Raw genomic sequence first — 16,401 nt, 5'->3', positions numbered from 1 at the left:
CATTCAGGGATTTGGGGAATGGGTTATTTAGGGAAATGTGACCGGGCACTGACGAACTGCGTCGCTAGATCCTGAAAGAAAAAAACCAGTCACCCTCTTGCGCTGCTGATTTATCATCTAGAAGAGGGGAAGGGTGAGAGCAGTGCTGTCCCGAACTAAATGCAAAATGGTATCCGAGGAGGGCAAATCACAAATCACGCTCCATGCTTTTTGTTCCCCAGGAGGTGGCTCTTATGCTTCCTGTTCCACCCTTGGGGGTTGTAGTTCTTTCCAACCTGCTGTTCTGGCATAACTCTAAGGAGATATGAATGCCACCCCCATTCCCATTAAAGATAGCCAACAATATAGCCTAAATCGTGAGTTCTGATAGAATTCTGATAGAATTTCCCCTATAGTCAAAAGTATAAAGGATTTCAGTGGAAACATCTAACCTGTAAACCTAGACCCAAGGTTTAAGGGAGGCCAGTGAATTTTAGGCCCTAGGGATTTGGTCGGCTCAGTCCCCAGCTCATTTTTATTTATTTTAATTAATTAATTAATTAATTAATTAATTTTTAGCATTGTGTTCCAGATGTATGCCTGAAGCCAGAGGTTTTGAACCATGGAAAGTTTTACATGGCTGCAGGTGTTGGACTGGAGTGGCCAGGATCCCAGGCTAGTCCACGAGTGCTGAGTCCTCTATAAGATGGCTCAACTGAGCTCCCATGGGTTCCAAGTTTCCGAGGGGTATGGGCACCCTCCTTAAGCAATCTGAGGGTGAGATGTGATTTCTGTCCCCTTCTGTGTATGGTGGGTAAACCAAAAGGGTTCATCCAGAGCAAGGCCTGATGCAGACAGTGCAGGAAGGTGGGCAGGGAGGAAAGGGGACAGGACTCCAGTTACAGAGGCTGCAGGAAGAATTGGAGAGCAGGGGCTGCCTGGCCAGGCATTACCGGAAAATGGTAGGGCTGGGGCTGTGTGACTGGGCAGATGTGGAACCGATTCCCCTGCTGCTTTTGCGGGAGTAAAAAGAATGAAGACTCTTTTCTGTCAGGTCAGCATGGAAGGTGGACTCGCCCTTGGGGCATCCTCGTGTCTAAGAAATATGAAGAAATTGGGTCTAAAGGATGCTAATTGTGGTAGAGTACTGTGGAGAAAGTTTGGCATGGTGGGATCATACATCTCCCTTTGCTTTTTTGTGTAACTTTGCCACATTAAGAGTATTATTACTTTTTCTTTTTGAGTCAGGGTCTCACACTGTCATTCAGGCTAGAGTGCAGTGGCATGATCATGGCTCACTGCAGCCTTGAACTCCTGGGCACACACAATATTCCTGCCTTGGCCTCCCAAAGTGCTGGTGTTACCGACATGAGCCAGTACACTTGGCCAAATTTTAAATTTAAACTTAAATGACTGTGCTTACCTGGCTTCACTGTTGTTCATCTACCAGGAGTTGAGTCTCTTTTCTTAGATTCTCTGTCATTTGTGATAATGTGGATGAATCTGGAGGATGTTAAGTGGAGTAAGCCAGGCAGCCAAAGATAAATACTGCATGATCTCACTTATATGTGGAATCTAAAAATAATTGAACTCTTAGAAATAGAGAGTAGATTGATGGAGTGGGTGGAGGTGGGTTGGGGAAATGTTGGTTAAAGGATACAAAATTTCAGTTAGATAGAGGAAATAAGTTGAACAGCTCTACTGTAAACATAGTGACAATAATTAATGTGTTTTATTTTTGAAAATTGCTTAAAAAGTAGATTTTAACTGTGCTCACCACAAAAAATAAGTATGTGAAGTAATGCATATGGAAATTAGCTCAATTTAGCCATTCCATAATGTACACATTTTTCAAGAAAACATTTTGGACATAACCAATATATGTAATTTTGTCTGTAACTTTAAAAACACAAAAACCACACAACTATATTAAATATTTTCAAAGAGATAAAGGAAAACATGGACAAAGAACTAAAGGAAATTAGGAAAAATTTATGAGCAAAATAGGAATATCAACAAAAAATAGAAATTGGCCTGGCGCTGTGGCTCATGCCTGTAAGCCCAGCACTTTGGAAGCTGAGGCGGGTGGATCACCTGAGGTCAGGAGTTCCAGATTAGCCTGGCCAACAGGGTGAAACCCTGTCTCTACTACAAATACAAAAAAATTAGCTGGGCGTGGTGGCGAGCACCTGTAATCCCAGCTACTTGGGAGGCTGAGGCAGGAGAATCGCTTGTACCGGGGACGCAGAGGTTGCAGTGAACTGAGAGTGCCACTGCACTCCAGCCTGTGCAAGAAGAGCAAAACTCCATCTAAACAAATAAACAAACAAACAAACTAGAAATTTTAAAAAGGAGCCAAATGGAAGCTGTGGAACTGAAAAATAACTGAATGGAAAAAAATTATTATATTAAAGAGTTTCGATAAGAGATGTGAGCAGGCAGAAATAAGAAAATCAGTGAACTTGAAGGCAAGACAATACAACTTATCAAGCCTGTGGAGCAGAAAGAAAAGAATGAAGGCGATGGGTGTGGTGGCTCATGCCTGTAATCCTAGCACTTTGGGAGGCCAAGGTGGGCAGATCACCTGAGGTCAGGGGTTTGAGACCAGCCTGGCCAAATGATGAAACCCCATCTCTACTAAAAATACAAAAATTAGGGGGCCTGGTGGCACATACCTATAATCCTAGTTACTTGGGAGGCTGAGGTAGGAGAATCACTTGAACTCCGAGGCAGAGATTGCAGAGTTGAGATTGAGTAATTGCACTCCAGCCTGGGTGAAAGAGCAAAGCTCCATTAAAAAAAAAAAAAAAGAAAAAGAAAAAAGCCTACAGAGCACAAGAGACTTGTGGAATAATGTCAAGGACACCAATATATGCATTATATTAACCCTAGAAGGAGAAGAGAGAAAGGATCAGATAAATGATTTGAAGAAATAATGGCTGGAAATGTCCCAAATTTTATGAAAGATGTGAATCTACAACTCCAAGAAGCTAAATTAATTCTGAGTAGGATAAATCCGTAGAGACCTACATCAAAACCCATTATAATCAAACTGTCAATATGCAAAGATAAAGGGAGACTTTTGGAAACAGCAAAAGAGAAGACACTCATCATGTATAAGCTGTCCTCAATAGGATTAACCGCCAAGTTCTCAGCAGAAACATTGAAGGCCAAAAGGCAGTAGGGAAAAGGCTGATATATTTAAAGTACTAAAAACAAAAACAAACAAACAAACAAAAAGCAAAAACAAAAAAACTATCAACGGAGAATTCCATATCTGGCAAAAACTTTTCAAAAACGAGGGATAAATTAAGACATTCCTAAACAAGAGTTCAGAGAGTTCGTTATATTGGACCTGCCCTACAAGAAATGCTAAAGGGAGTTTTTCAAGTTGAAATGAAAGGACACTAACCAGTGACTGAATGCCACACTGAAAATATAAAGGTGAAAAAGACTGTTTCTTGGGCTTCTGCAGCAGCTCCTCCCCCACTGAAGGTGAGATGGAGGAGTGCATGCTTTCTTGTTGCCTCTGCCCTTAGCCCTACCCTCTGGCTCTTACTTTTAAGCACCATATACTGGACTGCAGCCTGAACTACACCACCAAACAATATTACATCACTACAACAAGTAATGTCTGAGAAAGCCACTGCACAAACCTATCTGCAGCAAGGGAATCTGTACAGAGCCTTGGCACTCTGAAAACACCCAGAAATGGAGTCATATATTGGAGCCATATAATGGAGGTATATACCATGGTAATACCCCCAAGGGAAAAAAGAATAAAATATCAAGATGACCCATCTAAATAACAGCAAATTCAAAAACAGGGGAAACATCAACTCTCTCAGATAAGAAAGAACCAGTGTGAGAACTCTGGCAATACGAAAAGCCAGAGCATTTCTTCTCCTACGAAGGATCCCAGTAACTCCCAAGCAGTGAATCGTAATCAGAATGAAATGTCTGAAGTGACACATATTGAATTCAAAAGATGAATGGCAAAGAAATCCAAGAGAAAGTTGAAATCCAACACAAAGAAAACAGAAAAATGATCCAAGGTTTGAAAGATGACAAAGATATATTAAGAAGGAAACAAACAGAACTTCTGGAATTGAAAAATTCACTACAGGAATTTCAAAACAGTTGGAAGTGTTAACAACATATGAGATGACACAGAAGAAAGAATGTCAGAACTCAAAGACATTTCCTTTAAATCAAACCAGTTAGACAAAAACAAAGAAAAAAGAATATATAAAAAAGAACAAAGCCTTTGAGAAATATGATATTATGTAAATTGACTAAGTATACAACTTATTGGCATTCCTGAGAGAGAAGAGACAGTAAGCAACTTGGAAAACATAGTTGATGATATAATTCAGGAAAATTTCCCAATCTTGCTAGAGAGGTAGACATGAAGATACAAGAAATCCAGAGAACTCCTTTGAGAAGATGCTATACAAGATGACCATCTCCAAGGTACATAGTCATCAGACTAGTCAAGGTCAATGCAAAAGAAAAAAAATCTTAAAAGTAGCTAGAGAATAGGGCCACATTACCTAAGAGGGAAACCCATCAGACTAACAGCAGACTTCTCAGCAGAAACTTTACAAGCCAAAAGAGAGTGGGATCCCCGTCTTAGCATTCTCGAAGAAAAGAAATGCCAGCCAAGAATTTCATATTCTGTCAAACTAAGCTTCATGAGCAAATGAGAAATAAAGTATTTCCCAGGCAAACAATTGCTAGGGGAATTAAGCATCATCAGACTAGCCCTACAAGAGATGCTCAAGGGAGTTTTAAATATGGAAACAAAAGAACAATACTTGCTACCAGCACATAGCCCACAAACCCTGTAAGGCAACTGCACAAATGAGACTACAAATCATTTAACTAACAGCACTATGACAGAAATAAAACCTTACATATCAAATTAACCTTGAATGTAAGCAGCCTAAATGCCTCACTTAAAAGACACAGACTGGCAAATTGGATAAAAATATAAGACCCATCCTTCTGCTGTCTTCAAGAGAGTCATCTTGCATGTAATGACACCCATAGGCTCAAGGTAAATGGATGGAGAAATATCTATCACACAAATGGAAAACAAAAAAGAGCAAGGGTCACTATTCTTGTATCAGATAAAATAGACCTTAAGTCAACAATAGTAAAAAAAAAAAAAAAAAAAAAAGGACAAAAGAGGTCACTACATAATGATAAAGGGTCCAATTCAACAAGAGGACTTCACTATCCTGAATATATACACACTCAACATTGGAGCACCCAGATTCATAAAACAAGTACTTCTAGACCAAATAAAATACTTTGACAGCCACATAATGATAGTGGGAGACTTCAATACCCCACTGACAACATTAGAGAGACCATCAAGGCAGAAATCTAGCAAATAAATTCTAGACTTAAGATTGACATGTAACCAGTTGGACCTAATAGACATCTACAGAATACTCCACTCAACAACCACAGAATATACATTCTTCTCATCTGCACATGGAACACACTGAAAGATTGACCACATTCTGGGTCATAAAGCAAATTTTAATAATTTCAAAAAAATCAGAATCATACTAAGCACCTTCATGGACCACAATGGAATAAAAATAGAAAGCAATACCAAGAGGAACTCTCAAAACCACACAAATATGTGGAAACTAAACAACATAATCCTGAATGACTTTTGGAAATGATTTTTTTTTTTTACTTTTTAACATTATTATGATAATGAAAACATGTAATAATTACCTTTTGTTTTTGAGACAGGGTCTTATTCTGTTACCCAAGCTGGAGTGCAGTGGCATGATCTTGGCTCACTGCAGCCTCCACCTCCCAGGCTCAAACAGTCCTCCCATCTCAGCCTCCCGAGTAGCTAGGACTACAAGCATGTGTCACCGTGCCCAGCTAATTGTATTTTTTGTAAAGATCGGGTTTTGCCATATTGCCCAGGCTAGTCTCAAACATCTGGGCTTAAGTGATCCACCCACCTCAGCCTCCCAAAGTGCTGGGATTGCAAGCATGTGCCACCATGCTTAGCTGTAAGCAATGAATTTAAGTCAGAAATCAAAAAGTTTTTTGAAACAAAATAAAATAGAGATACAACATACCAAAACCTCTGCGATATGGCAAAAGCAGTGTTAAGAGGAAAGTTTATAGCACTAACTGCCTGTATTAAGAAATAACACTCCAACCTTGCACCTAAAGGAACTAGAAAAACAAGAACAACTAAACCCAAATCTAGCAGAAGAAAATAACTAAAATCAGAGCAGAACCTAAAGAAACTATGACTCAAAAATTTATACAAAGGATCAATGAAACAAATACTTGATTATTTGAAAGGATAAACAAAATTGATAGTCTACTAGCTAGATTAACAAAGAAAAAGAGAAGATCTAAATCAGCACAATCACAAATGACAAGGATGCCATCATGACCAATCCCACAGAAATATAAAAGATTTTCAGAGACTACTGTGAACATTTCTATGCACACAAATTAGAAAATCTAGAGGAAATGGCTGGGTGTAGTGGCTCACACCTATAATCCCAGCACTTTGGGAGGCTGAGGTAGGTGGATTGCTTGAGCCCAGGAGCTCAAGAGCAGCCTGGGCAACATGGTGAGACTCTGTCTCTACCAAAAAAATTAAAAAAGTTAGCCAGGTATGGTGGCACATGCCTGTAGTCCCAGCTACTCAGGAGGCTGAGGGTGGAGAATCATTTGAGCCCAGGAGTTCGAGGCTACAGTGAACCTTGATTGTACCACAGCACTCCAGCCTACGTGATAGAGTGAGACCCTGTTAAAAAAAAAAAAAAAGAAGAAAGCAAGAAAGAAAGAAAGAAGGAAATAAAGAAAAGAAAAGAAAATCTAGAGAAAATGGATAAATTCCTGGAAACTCACAACCTCTAAGAATGAACCAGGAAGAAGCAGCAATCCTGTACAGATAGATAATGAGTAAGGAAATTCAATGAGTAATAAAAAATCGACCAACCAAAAAAAGCCCTAGACAAGATGGATACACAGACAAATTCTACCAGAGGTACAAAACGACCTGGCACCAATCCAACTGAAACTGTTCTAAAAAATTGAGTAGGAGGACTCCTCCCTAAATCATATTCTATGAAATCAGTATATCCTGATACCACAATCTGACAAGGACACAAGAAAAAATAAAACTACAGGTCAATATCTCTGATAAACATAGATGCACAAACCCTCAGCAAAATTCTAGAAAACTGATTCCAGCAGCACATCAAAAAGCTAATTCACCACAATAAAGAGGGCTTTATTCCTGGGATGCAAGAATGGTTCAACATACGCAGATCAATAAATGTGATTCACCACAGAAACAGAATTAAAAGAAAAACTATGTGATCATCTCAATAGACACAGAAAAAGCATTCAATAAAATCCAACATCCCTTTGTGATTAACAACTCTCAACAAACCAGACATTGAAGGAACAGCCCTCAAAATAACAACAGCCATCTATGAGAAAATCCACAGCTAACATTATACTAAACAGGAAAATGCTGGAAGCATTTCCCTTATGAACTAGAATGGTATCATGACATCTACTCTCACCATTCCTATTCAACATAATACTGGAAGTCCTAGCCAGAGCAATCTGGCAAGAAAAAGAAATAAAAGTAATCCAAATAGGAAAAGAGGGAGTCAAATTATCTGTCTTTGCTGATGATATGATTGTAGACCTAGAAAATCCTGAAGATTCTGCCAAAAACTCCTAGACCTGATGAATGACTTCAGCAAATTCTCAGGATAAAAAATAAATGTACAGGCCGGGCACAGTGGCTCATGCCTGTAATCCCAGCACTTTGGGAGGCCTAGTTGGGCAGATCACGAGGTCAGGAGATTGAGACCATCTTGGCTAACACAGTGAGACTCCGTCTCTACTAAAAAATACAAAAAAAAAAAAAAAAATTGGCCGGGCATGATAGTGGGCGCCTGTAGTCCCAGCTACTCAGGAGGCTGAGGCAGGAGAATGGCGTGAACTCAGGAGGTGGAGTTGGCAGTGAGCCGAGATTGCGCCACTGCACCCCAGCCTAGGTGACAGAGCAAGACTCCATCTCAAAATAAAATAAATAAATAAATAAATAAATGTACAAAATCAGTGGCATTTCTATACAACAATAATGTTCAAGCTGAGAACCAGATAAAAAACATAATCCCATTTATAGTAGCCAAAGGAAAATAAACTTAAGAATACACCTAATCAAGGAGGTGAAAGAACTTTACGAGGAGAGCTATCAAACACTGCTGAAAGAAATCACAGATAACACAAACAAATGCAAAAGCATTCCATGCTCATGGGTTGGAAGAATCAATAACATTAAAATGTTCACACTCCCCAAAACAATCTACAGATTCAATGCTATTCCTATGAAATTACCAATGTTATTTTCACAGAATTAGAAAAAATGATTTTAAAATGTGTATGCAACCAAAAAAGAGCCTGAATAGCCAAGGCAATCCTAAACAAAAAGAACAAAATGGGTAGGGAGCCTTACATCACATTACTGCATTTCAAACTACACTTCAAGGCTACAGTAACCAAAACATAGTACTAATACAAAAATAGACACGTAGACCAATGGAACAGAATAGAGCCCCCTGAAATAAAGCTTCACACCTACAACCAACTCATCTTTGATAAAGTCCACCAAAATAACCAATGGAGAAAGGACACCCTATTCAATAAATGGCTAACCATATGCAGAAGAATGAAACTGAATCCCTATCTCTCACCATATACAAAAATTAACTCAAAATTAAGACTTAAATGTAAGACCACAAACTATAAAAGTTCTAGAAGAAAACCTAGGAAATACTCTTCTAGACATTGCCTTAGGCAAATAATTTATAATAAAGATGTCAAAAGCAAATGCCACAAAATCAAAGATAGACAAATGAGACCTAATTAAACTAAACAGCTTCTGCACAGCAAAAGTCTCAACAGAGTAAACAGAGAACCTGTAGAATGGGAGACAATGTTTGCAAATCATGCATCCAACAAAAGACTAATATCCAGAATCTATAAGGAACTTAAATGAATCAGGAAAAAACCAAACAACTTCATTTAAAAAATGAGCAAAGGGCATGAACAGAAACTTCTCAAAAGAAGACATACAAGTTGCTAACAAACGTGAAAAATGTCAACATCACTAGTCACCAGAGAGCTGCAAAGTGAAATCACGATGAAATACCATCTCATACTAGTCAGAATGACTATACTAAAAAGTCAAAATATGTAGGAAAAATTAATGAAAAATCAAGAGTTGGTTTTTTGAAAAGATCAAGATTGACAAACCTTTAGCTAGACTAATGAAAGAAAAATCTCAACTAAAATCAGAAATGAAAGAAGGGACATTACTATTGATTTTATAGAAATCAAAAGGATTATAAGAGTGTACTGTGAAAAGTTGTATGCCAACAAATCAAATAACCTAGATGAAATGGACAAATTCCTAGAAACACATCACCTACCAACACTGAATCAGGAAAAGCCAAAAAATCCGAAGAGACCTATGTCTAGTAAGGAGATAGAATCAGTAATCAAAAACCCAACCAAGAAAAGCCATGGACCAGATGGCTTCAGTAATAAATTTTACCTGAGTAAATATTTTTTTGTGCGCCTCTGTCAATATAAACAATTTGAATCAACCCAAATCAGCATTATCAGCACCATCCTGGCAATCCAATCTGACTTGATCCTGTGAAAGAAATCCTGCTCCAGGTGGTGAGAGCAATGCACTTGCCAGGCTATTCTCCTGGAATAGGACCTAGCCATGAGGTCCTAGGACAACCTCACAGGCACAAGTCCCAGGGTTTCTTGGGTGAAGGGCCATTGAGTTTCCCAAATGGAAGGAATGGGGATGTGGGTAGTTCTGTCCAGTCTGGGGCACCCTGCCAGGATGACACTGCTGGTGCTGATTGGTACCTGGCACTGAAAATGGCTTAGATAATTTCAAGGAGGGCATTCCAGAACACAGAAAGTGCTTTGAACCCCCTGAGGTTCAATGTCTAAGGTAGGAACTGAACCAAAGCTTCTCCTTCTGGTATCTTAAATGATTAGGACTCCTTGCTTGATTTCCTGCAGTTTGAAAACAACTGAAAAGATAAAGAAGATAGAAGGACTAATATTTTAAAATTTTACACAAACCTTAGATTTAGTAGCTTATTAAATAGGACAATTTTTATTAGGTAATGGGAAAAAATAGATATATGAACAAAAATGAGGAAGTTTTACAATCAACATTTATGTAACTATATTATAAAGTAAATTATATTTGGATAACTATGAAATTTTTGATTACACAAAGTGTGAGTCTGATTACCTCTTATATTTTTAACTCCCACATAAAGTAATATCTATGAATAGTTAACCCATTTATGCTGGAGGTTGCGAACTATTCAAGCAGTCATAGAAAGACATTTAACTCAAAGTTGAAAGAAACTATGTTGCTGCAGTTTTAGGAAATCTTATTAAAATTGGGAAAAAATGATGTTCACTAACCTGAATATCCAAAATGTTATCAATAGCACTATAGGACTATAAAGTTACTACTTTAAACACATTCCAGTGAGAATTATTATGAGGTCAAACTTTATGTTTCTAAAGTTTCCATATAAAATTTCTTTAATTTCTAAAATTAAATTAATATTTGAGCTCATTCATTTCTGTATAGAAGTTAAATCCTAATTATTTGCTATGTTTTCATTAACTATGAATTTTATGTAATTCTGAAATTATTTATTAGAATAAAATAATTGCTTGAGTGAAAAAAAAAAAAAAGAAAAGAAAACAACTGCTCTGGCCACTTCACTGCTTTGTTTCTAAATATTTCCCTAGATCTATGGTGAAATTAGTGCCAAGTACAAGTACAAAGCTCAGTGGGAGTAGCAGAGAATGAAGGACAAATATGGGAGTTCTGGGATGGATGATAAAGAGTTTATCAGGCGACAAAGGTGGAGGAAAACGTTAGTCTCAGAGCACACCTATGCAAAAGCACAGAGTCCCCAAATCACATGTGGAGTGGTGACTACTCTGGTGCACAAGGAGTTGTGTCATTTATTGAACATCTAGTCTGGTCCCTGTAAATTGTTAAATGTTATATGGAATAGATGGTACTTTTTCCCTCTGTATGTTACTACCATGATTTGCATATAAATTCTCTTGATGTAACCCCAGTTGTCCAAATGATCTGGGGCCTCAATTTTATTATTGTTTACACATGATCAGAAATTTATAGAGACACAGGTGGTATCCACAACCTTAGCTGAGTATCTGCATGATATTGGTCTAGCAGTGGACAGGAATATTCTGACCCCTTTATAGCCCTTTCCTAGTGTAGTGATTACTACCTATGATGGACTTTACTCTCAACTGTCTCTAGGCCACTTGAAAAACCTACAATATTTTTAGATTTTCGTCTATAGCAATACAGTGATCCCAATAGATTTTAAAGGAAAAGAGCTAATGGATTAGGTATACATAGACTAAAGCACACTGTCTTAGTCTAGTCAGCCTGCCATAACAAAATACCATAAACTGAGTGGCTTTTAAATACCAGAAATTTATTACTCACAGTTCTGGAGGCTGGGAAGTCCAAGATCAAGATACCAGCATCATTGGATTCTAGTAAGGACCCTCTTCCAATTGCAGACTGTCAACTTCTTCTGTGTTTTTCGTATGGCAGAAGGGGTGAACTAGTGTTACGGGATCTTTGGGGTGTCGATTTTCTGGCCAGAAACCTCTGTGGCTGGTGGCACCTTTGCCAGAGTTCTTGTCCTGTGTCCAGGAAGAATGAGGTATGCAGACAAATGAAGGGTGAACAAGACGAAGATGAATTTTATTAAGTGTTAGGACAGCTCAACGGAGACCTGCAGTGAGTAACTCCTCTCTCTGCAGGCAGGTCATCCTGTGGAATGTTCAGCTGTCAGCAGAGGGGAGGCCCTGGGGAGGGTAGCTTCTCTCTGCTACTGGTCCTTCCTACGTCTGCTGCTCTCAGCAGAGAGGAGGCCCTGGGGACAGTTGCTCCTCTCTGCAGCTGTAGTCCCAACGTCTCTGCAGGTCTCTGAAGCTCTCAGCAGAGAGGATAGTTCCTCTCTGCAGCTGGTTGTCCTGTCCTCTCCTGCTATCAGCAGAGAGGGTAGTTCCTCTCTGAAGTTGGTCCTCTCTTCGTCTCTTCCTCCTCTGACCCTGCTCTGGCTGAGCCCAAGGCTTTTATGGACCTCAGAGTGGAGAAAGTGTGTGCCATCAGTCCACATGCAGCCCCAGAAGAGGCACCACAAGCCCCCACAGTCCACAGGACTGGCAGCCCGGTCCCCAGCCTTCAGGCCCTGAAGATGTGGCCCTACCAGGGACTACTTCCTTTGACCCAGGAATCTGTCTGCCTCCCACTACCATTTATGTCTCCGGAATTTGGCCAGTCTTTGCTCTCAGACCAGAGTGGGCATTGGTAGCAGGGAGAAGGAGAAGCCAGGCAGTGGGAGCAGCCACTTCTGAGCCTGCGAGGGCAGGGGAGTCTTCCCAGGCCCCAAGATTGCAGGGATGCCTGAATCTGCAATCTCGACTTGGGTGACTGCAGCTGCATGGGGCAGGGTTGTGGGGCAGGATTCCAGCATGCTCCTTAGAGCGGAAGGCCTGGGTCTACAGTGGTGGTCTGGGTGGCTGCAGAAGCACCTGGGAAGCTCACATCCCGGCTTGGAAGAGGCAGGGCTCCCATGGGCTCCAGAAAGTGTGCAACCCTAACTGCACCTCCCTGCTTCTGCCTTTGTGATGGCAGGCTGCCATTGCTAGCTTTCTAAGGTCCCTTTTAGAAGAGTACTAATCTCATTCATGAGGGATCCACCCTTTAATCTAATCACTTCCCAAAGGCCCCATCATGTTGGACATTAGAATTTCAACATATGAATTTTGGGAAGACACAAACATTCAAGGTAGGGCACAGGTGTTTTGTATATAAGAATATTACCTTGACTGGGCATGGTGGCTCACACCTGTAATCCCAGAATTTTGGGAGGCTGAGGCAGGCGGATCATCTGAGGTCAGGAGTTGGAGACCAGCCTGGCCAACATGGTGAAACCCTGTCTTTACTAAAAATACAAAAAAAAAAAAAAAAAAAAATTAGCCAGGTGTGGTGGCAGGTGCCTGTAATCCTAGCTACTTGGGAGGCTGAGGCAGGAGAATCCCTTGAACCCAGGAGGCGGAGGTTGCAGTGACCTGAGATTGTGCCATTGCACTCCAGCCTGGGCAACAAGAGCAAAACTCTGTCACAAAACAAAACAAAACAAAACAAAACAAAACAAACAAACAAAAAAACCAATATTACCTGTAGGGTCCAGTCCTACAGGGTCTGTGGGTTTTTCTCCTCATGTGTGGAGATGAGACATCATAGAAATAAAGACACAGGACAAAGAGATAGAACAAAAACAACTGGGCCAGGTGGACACTACCACCAAGGTGTGGAGACCAGTAGTGGCCCCGAATGCCAGGCTGCACTGTTATTTATTGGATACAAGACAAAGGGGCAGGGTAAGGAGTGTGAGCCATCTCCAATGATAGGTAAGGTCATGTGAGTCACGTGTCCACTGGACAGGGGGCCCTTCCCTGTTTGGTAGCCAAGGTGGAGAGAGGACAGCTCATGCCATTATTTTTTCTATGCATTTCAAAGACTTTTAGTACTTTCACTAATTCTGCTACTGCTATCTAGAAGGCAGAGCCAGGTGTACAGCGTGGAACATGAAAGTGGACCAGGAACGTGACTGCTGAGGCATAGCATCACAGGGAGATGGTTAGGCCTCCAGATGGCTGCTCCACAAGAGGTGGTGGAGCAGTCTTCTCTAACTCCCCTGGGGAAGGCAGACTCCCTTTCCCGGTCTGCTGAGTAATGGGTGCCTTCCCCAGGCACTGACGCTACCACTAGACCAAGGTCCGCTAGGTAACAGGTGCCTTCCCAGGTGCTGGCGTTACCAGTAGACCAGGGAGCCCTCTAATGGCCCTGTCAGGGCGTGACAGAGGCTCACACTCTTGTCTTCTGGTCACTTCTCACTGTGTCCCTTCAGCTCCTATCTCTGTATGGCCTGTTTTTTTCTAGGTTATAATTGTAGAACAAAGATTATTATAGTATTGGAATAAAGAATAATACTACAAACTAATGATTAATGATAATCATATAGAATCATATCTATAATCTATTTTTAGTATACCTATTCTTAATTCTATATTTTTTCTTTATTATACTGGAACAGCTAGTGCCCTTGGTCTCTTGCCTTGGCACCTGGGTGGCTTGCCGCCACAATTACCTCATTTAAAACATGGATGTTTGATAGGGAAAGGGCACAGTGAGTTGTTCTACTTTGCTTGAGATCAATGCCCAACATTTGTGAATCTAATTCATTCTTATAAGAATAAAAAATAATTAAGATTTTTATTGCTGGACTCTCTTAGACCCTATCTGGCAGTTTTCCAAAAGGATTTCCCATAAAAGGAGATAATCAATGAAGGTAAAAGCTGAAATTACTAAAATAAAAAGTAAAGCAGAAATAATATGTATGACTAAAACCTGGTCCACTGGGAAGATAAAAACGTAGAATCCCTCCAGGGATTTACTTAAAGAAAGAAAAGAGAAAACAAATTGTACAATATTAGTGATGAGAAAGGACACAAGGACATATAAAGACAAAATTAAAATTATTAGAATAAGATCATATAAAACAGTTGTAACAAATTTGAAAATTCAGTAGGCGTATAAATTATGACCGCCTGAGCTCAAAATTTGTCAGAAATTGGTTATCTCAGACTCATATACTTACCAGTCTAGTGGAAAATATACAGTAAAGGATTTTTCTGTGTTTGCCTCATAATGCAGAATGTGCTGTCTCTCTGGTTTAGCTCCTATTCTAACGACTCTGTCTATTTTACAGAAAAGAACTTCTGCTTGGAAACTGCTTAACTGCTGGGAAAATGAACATCAGTATTGATTTAGACACAAATTATGCTGAGCTGGTTCTAAATGTGGGAAGAGTCACTCTTGGAGAGAACAATAGAAACAAAATGAAGGATCGTCAACTGAGTAAACAGCAGAATGAAAATATCTCACGAGCTGTGTGTGCTCTGCTGAATTCTGGAGGGGGAGTGATCAAGGCTGAAGTTGAGAATGAAGACTACAGTTACAAAAAAGATGGAATAGGACTAGATTTGGAAAATTCTTTTAGTAATATGCTGCCATTTGTTCCTAATTTCCTGGACTTCATGCAGAATGGTAACTATTTTCACATTTTTGTGAAATCATGGAGCCTGGACACCTCTAGTCTGCAGATTGCCACGTTGAGCTCCAGTTTGTACAAGAGAGATGTAACGTCTGCAAAAGTCATGAATGCTTCTGCTGCACTGGAGTTCCTCAAAGACAAGGAAAAAACTGGAGGGAGAGCATATTTAAGACCAGAATTGCCCGCAAAGAGGGCCTGTGTTGATGTACAAGAAGAAAGTAACATGGAAGCCTTGGCTGCTGATTTTTTTAACAGAACAGAACTTAATTATAAAGAAAAATTGACCTTTACTGAATCCACACACGTTGAAATTAAAAACTTCTCAACAGAAAAGTTGTTACAACGAATTAGAGAGATTCTCCCTCAATATGTTTCTGCATTTGCAAATACTGATGGAGGATATTTATTCGTTGGTCTAAATAAAGATAAAGAAATAATTGGCTTTAAATCAGAGAAGAGTTACCTTACTAAGTTAGAAGAAGTAACAAAAAATTCCATTGGGAAACTGCCTGTGCATCACTTCTGTATGGAGAAGGGGACGATAAATTACTTATGCAAATTCCTTGGAGTATATGATAAAGGAAGTCTTTGTGGATATGTGTATGCACTCAGAGTGGAGCGCTTCTGCTGTGCAGTGTTTGCTAAAAAGCCTGATTCCTGGCACGTGAAAGATAACAGAGTGAAGCAGCTGACCGAGAAGGAATGGATCCAGTTCATGGTGGATTCAGAACGAGGTTGAGGAAGGAGGATTGGCAATAAGGACACACTTGGCTTGGGTGGCAGGAAGGTTTTATTGTATCTTTGGGATTAGGGACGAGATTAAAAGTCTTCAAATTTCGGCCGGGCGCAGTGGCTCACGCCTGTAACCCCAGCACTTTGGGAGGCCGAGACGGGCGGATCACGAGGTCAGAAGATCGAGACCATCCTGGCTAACATGGTGAAACCCCGTCTCTACTAAAAAATACAAAAAACTAGCCGGGCGAGGTGGCGGGTGCCTATAGTCCCAGCTACTCGGGAGGCTGAGGCAGGAGAATGGCGTGAACCTGGGAGGCGGAGCTTGCAGTGAGCCGAGATCCGGCCACTGCACTCCAGCCTGGAAGACACAGCGAGACTCCGTCTCAAAAAAAAA

At 40.3% G+C, this 16,401-nt stretch overlaps 1 protein-coding gene across 1 annotated transcript in view; it reads left to right on the top strand.

Moving 5' to 3' along the window:
* Window positions 1-16,401, top strand: part of LOC105485134 (schlafen family member 12 like) — a 64,082-nt gene that overhangs the window by 37,085 nt on the left and 10,596 nt on the right. Inside the window, exon 3 of the mRNA XM_011747338.3 lies at window positions 14,928-16,006. Coding sequence (XP_011745640.3) covers window positions 14,928-16,006 — 1,079 coding nt within the window. The remainder of the gene's footprint in view (window positions 1-14,927; window positions 16,007-16,401) is intronic.

This window comes from Macaca nemestrina, chromosome 17, assembly GCF_043159975.1.
Source record: "Macaca nemestrina isolate mMacNem1 chromosome 17, mMacNem.hap1, whole genome shotgun sequence".
NCBI classification, from domain to species: Eukaryota; Metazoa; Chordata; class Mammalia; order Primates; family Cercopithecidae; genus Macaca; species Macaca nemestrina.
This window is presented reverse-complemented; position numbering and strand designations above follow the sequence as displayed.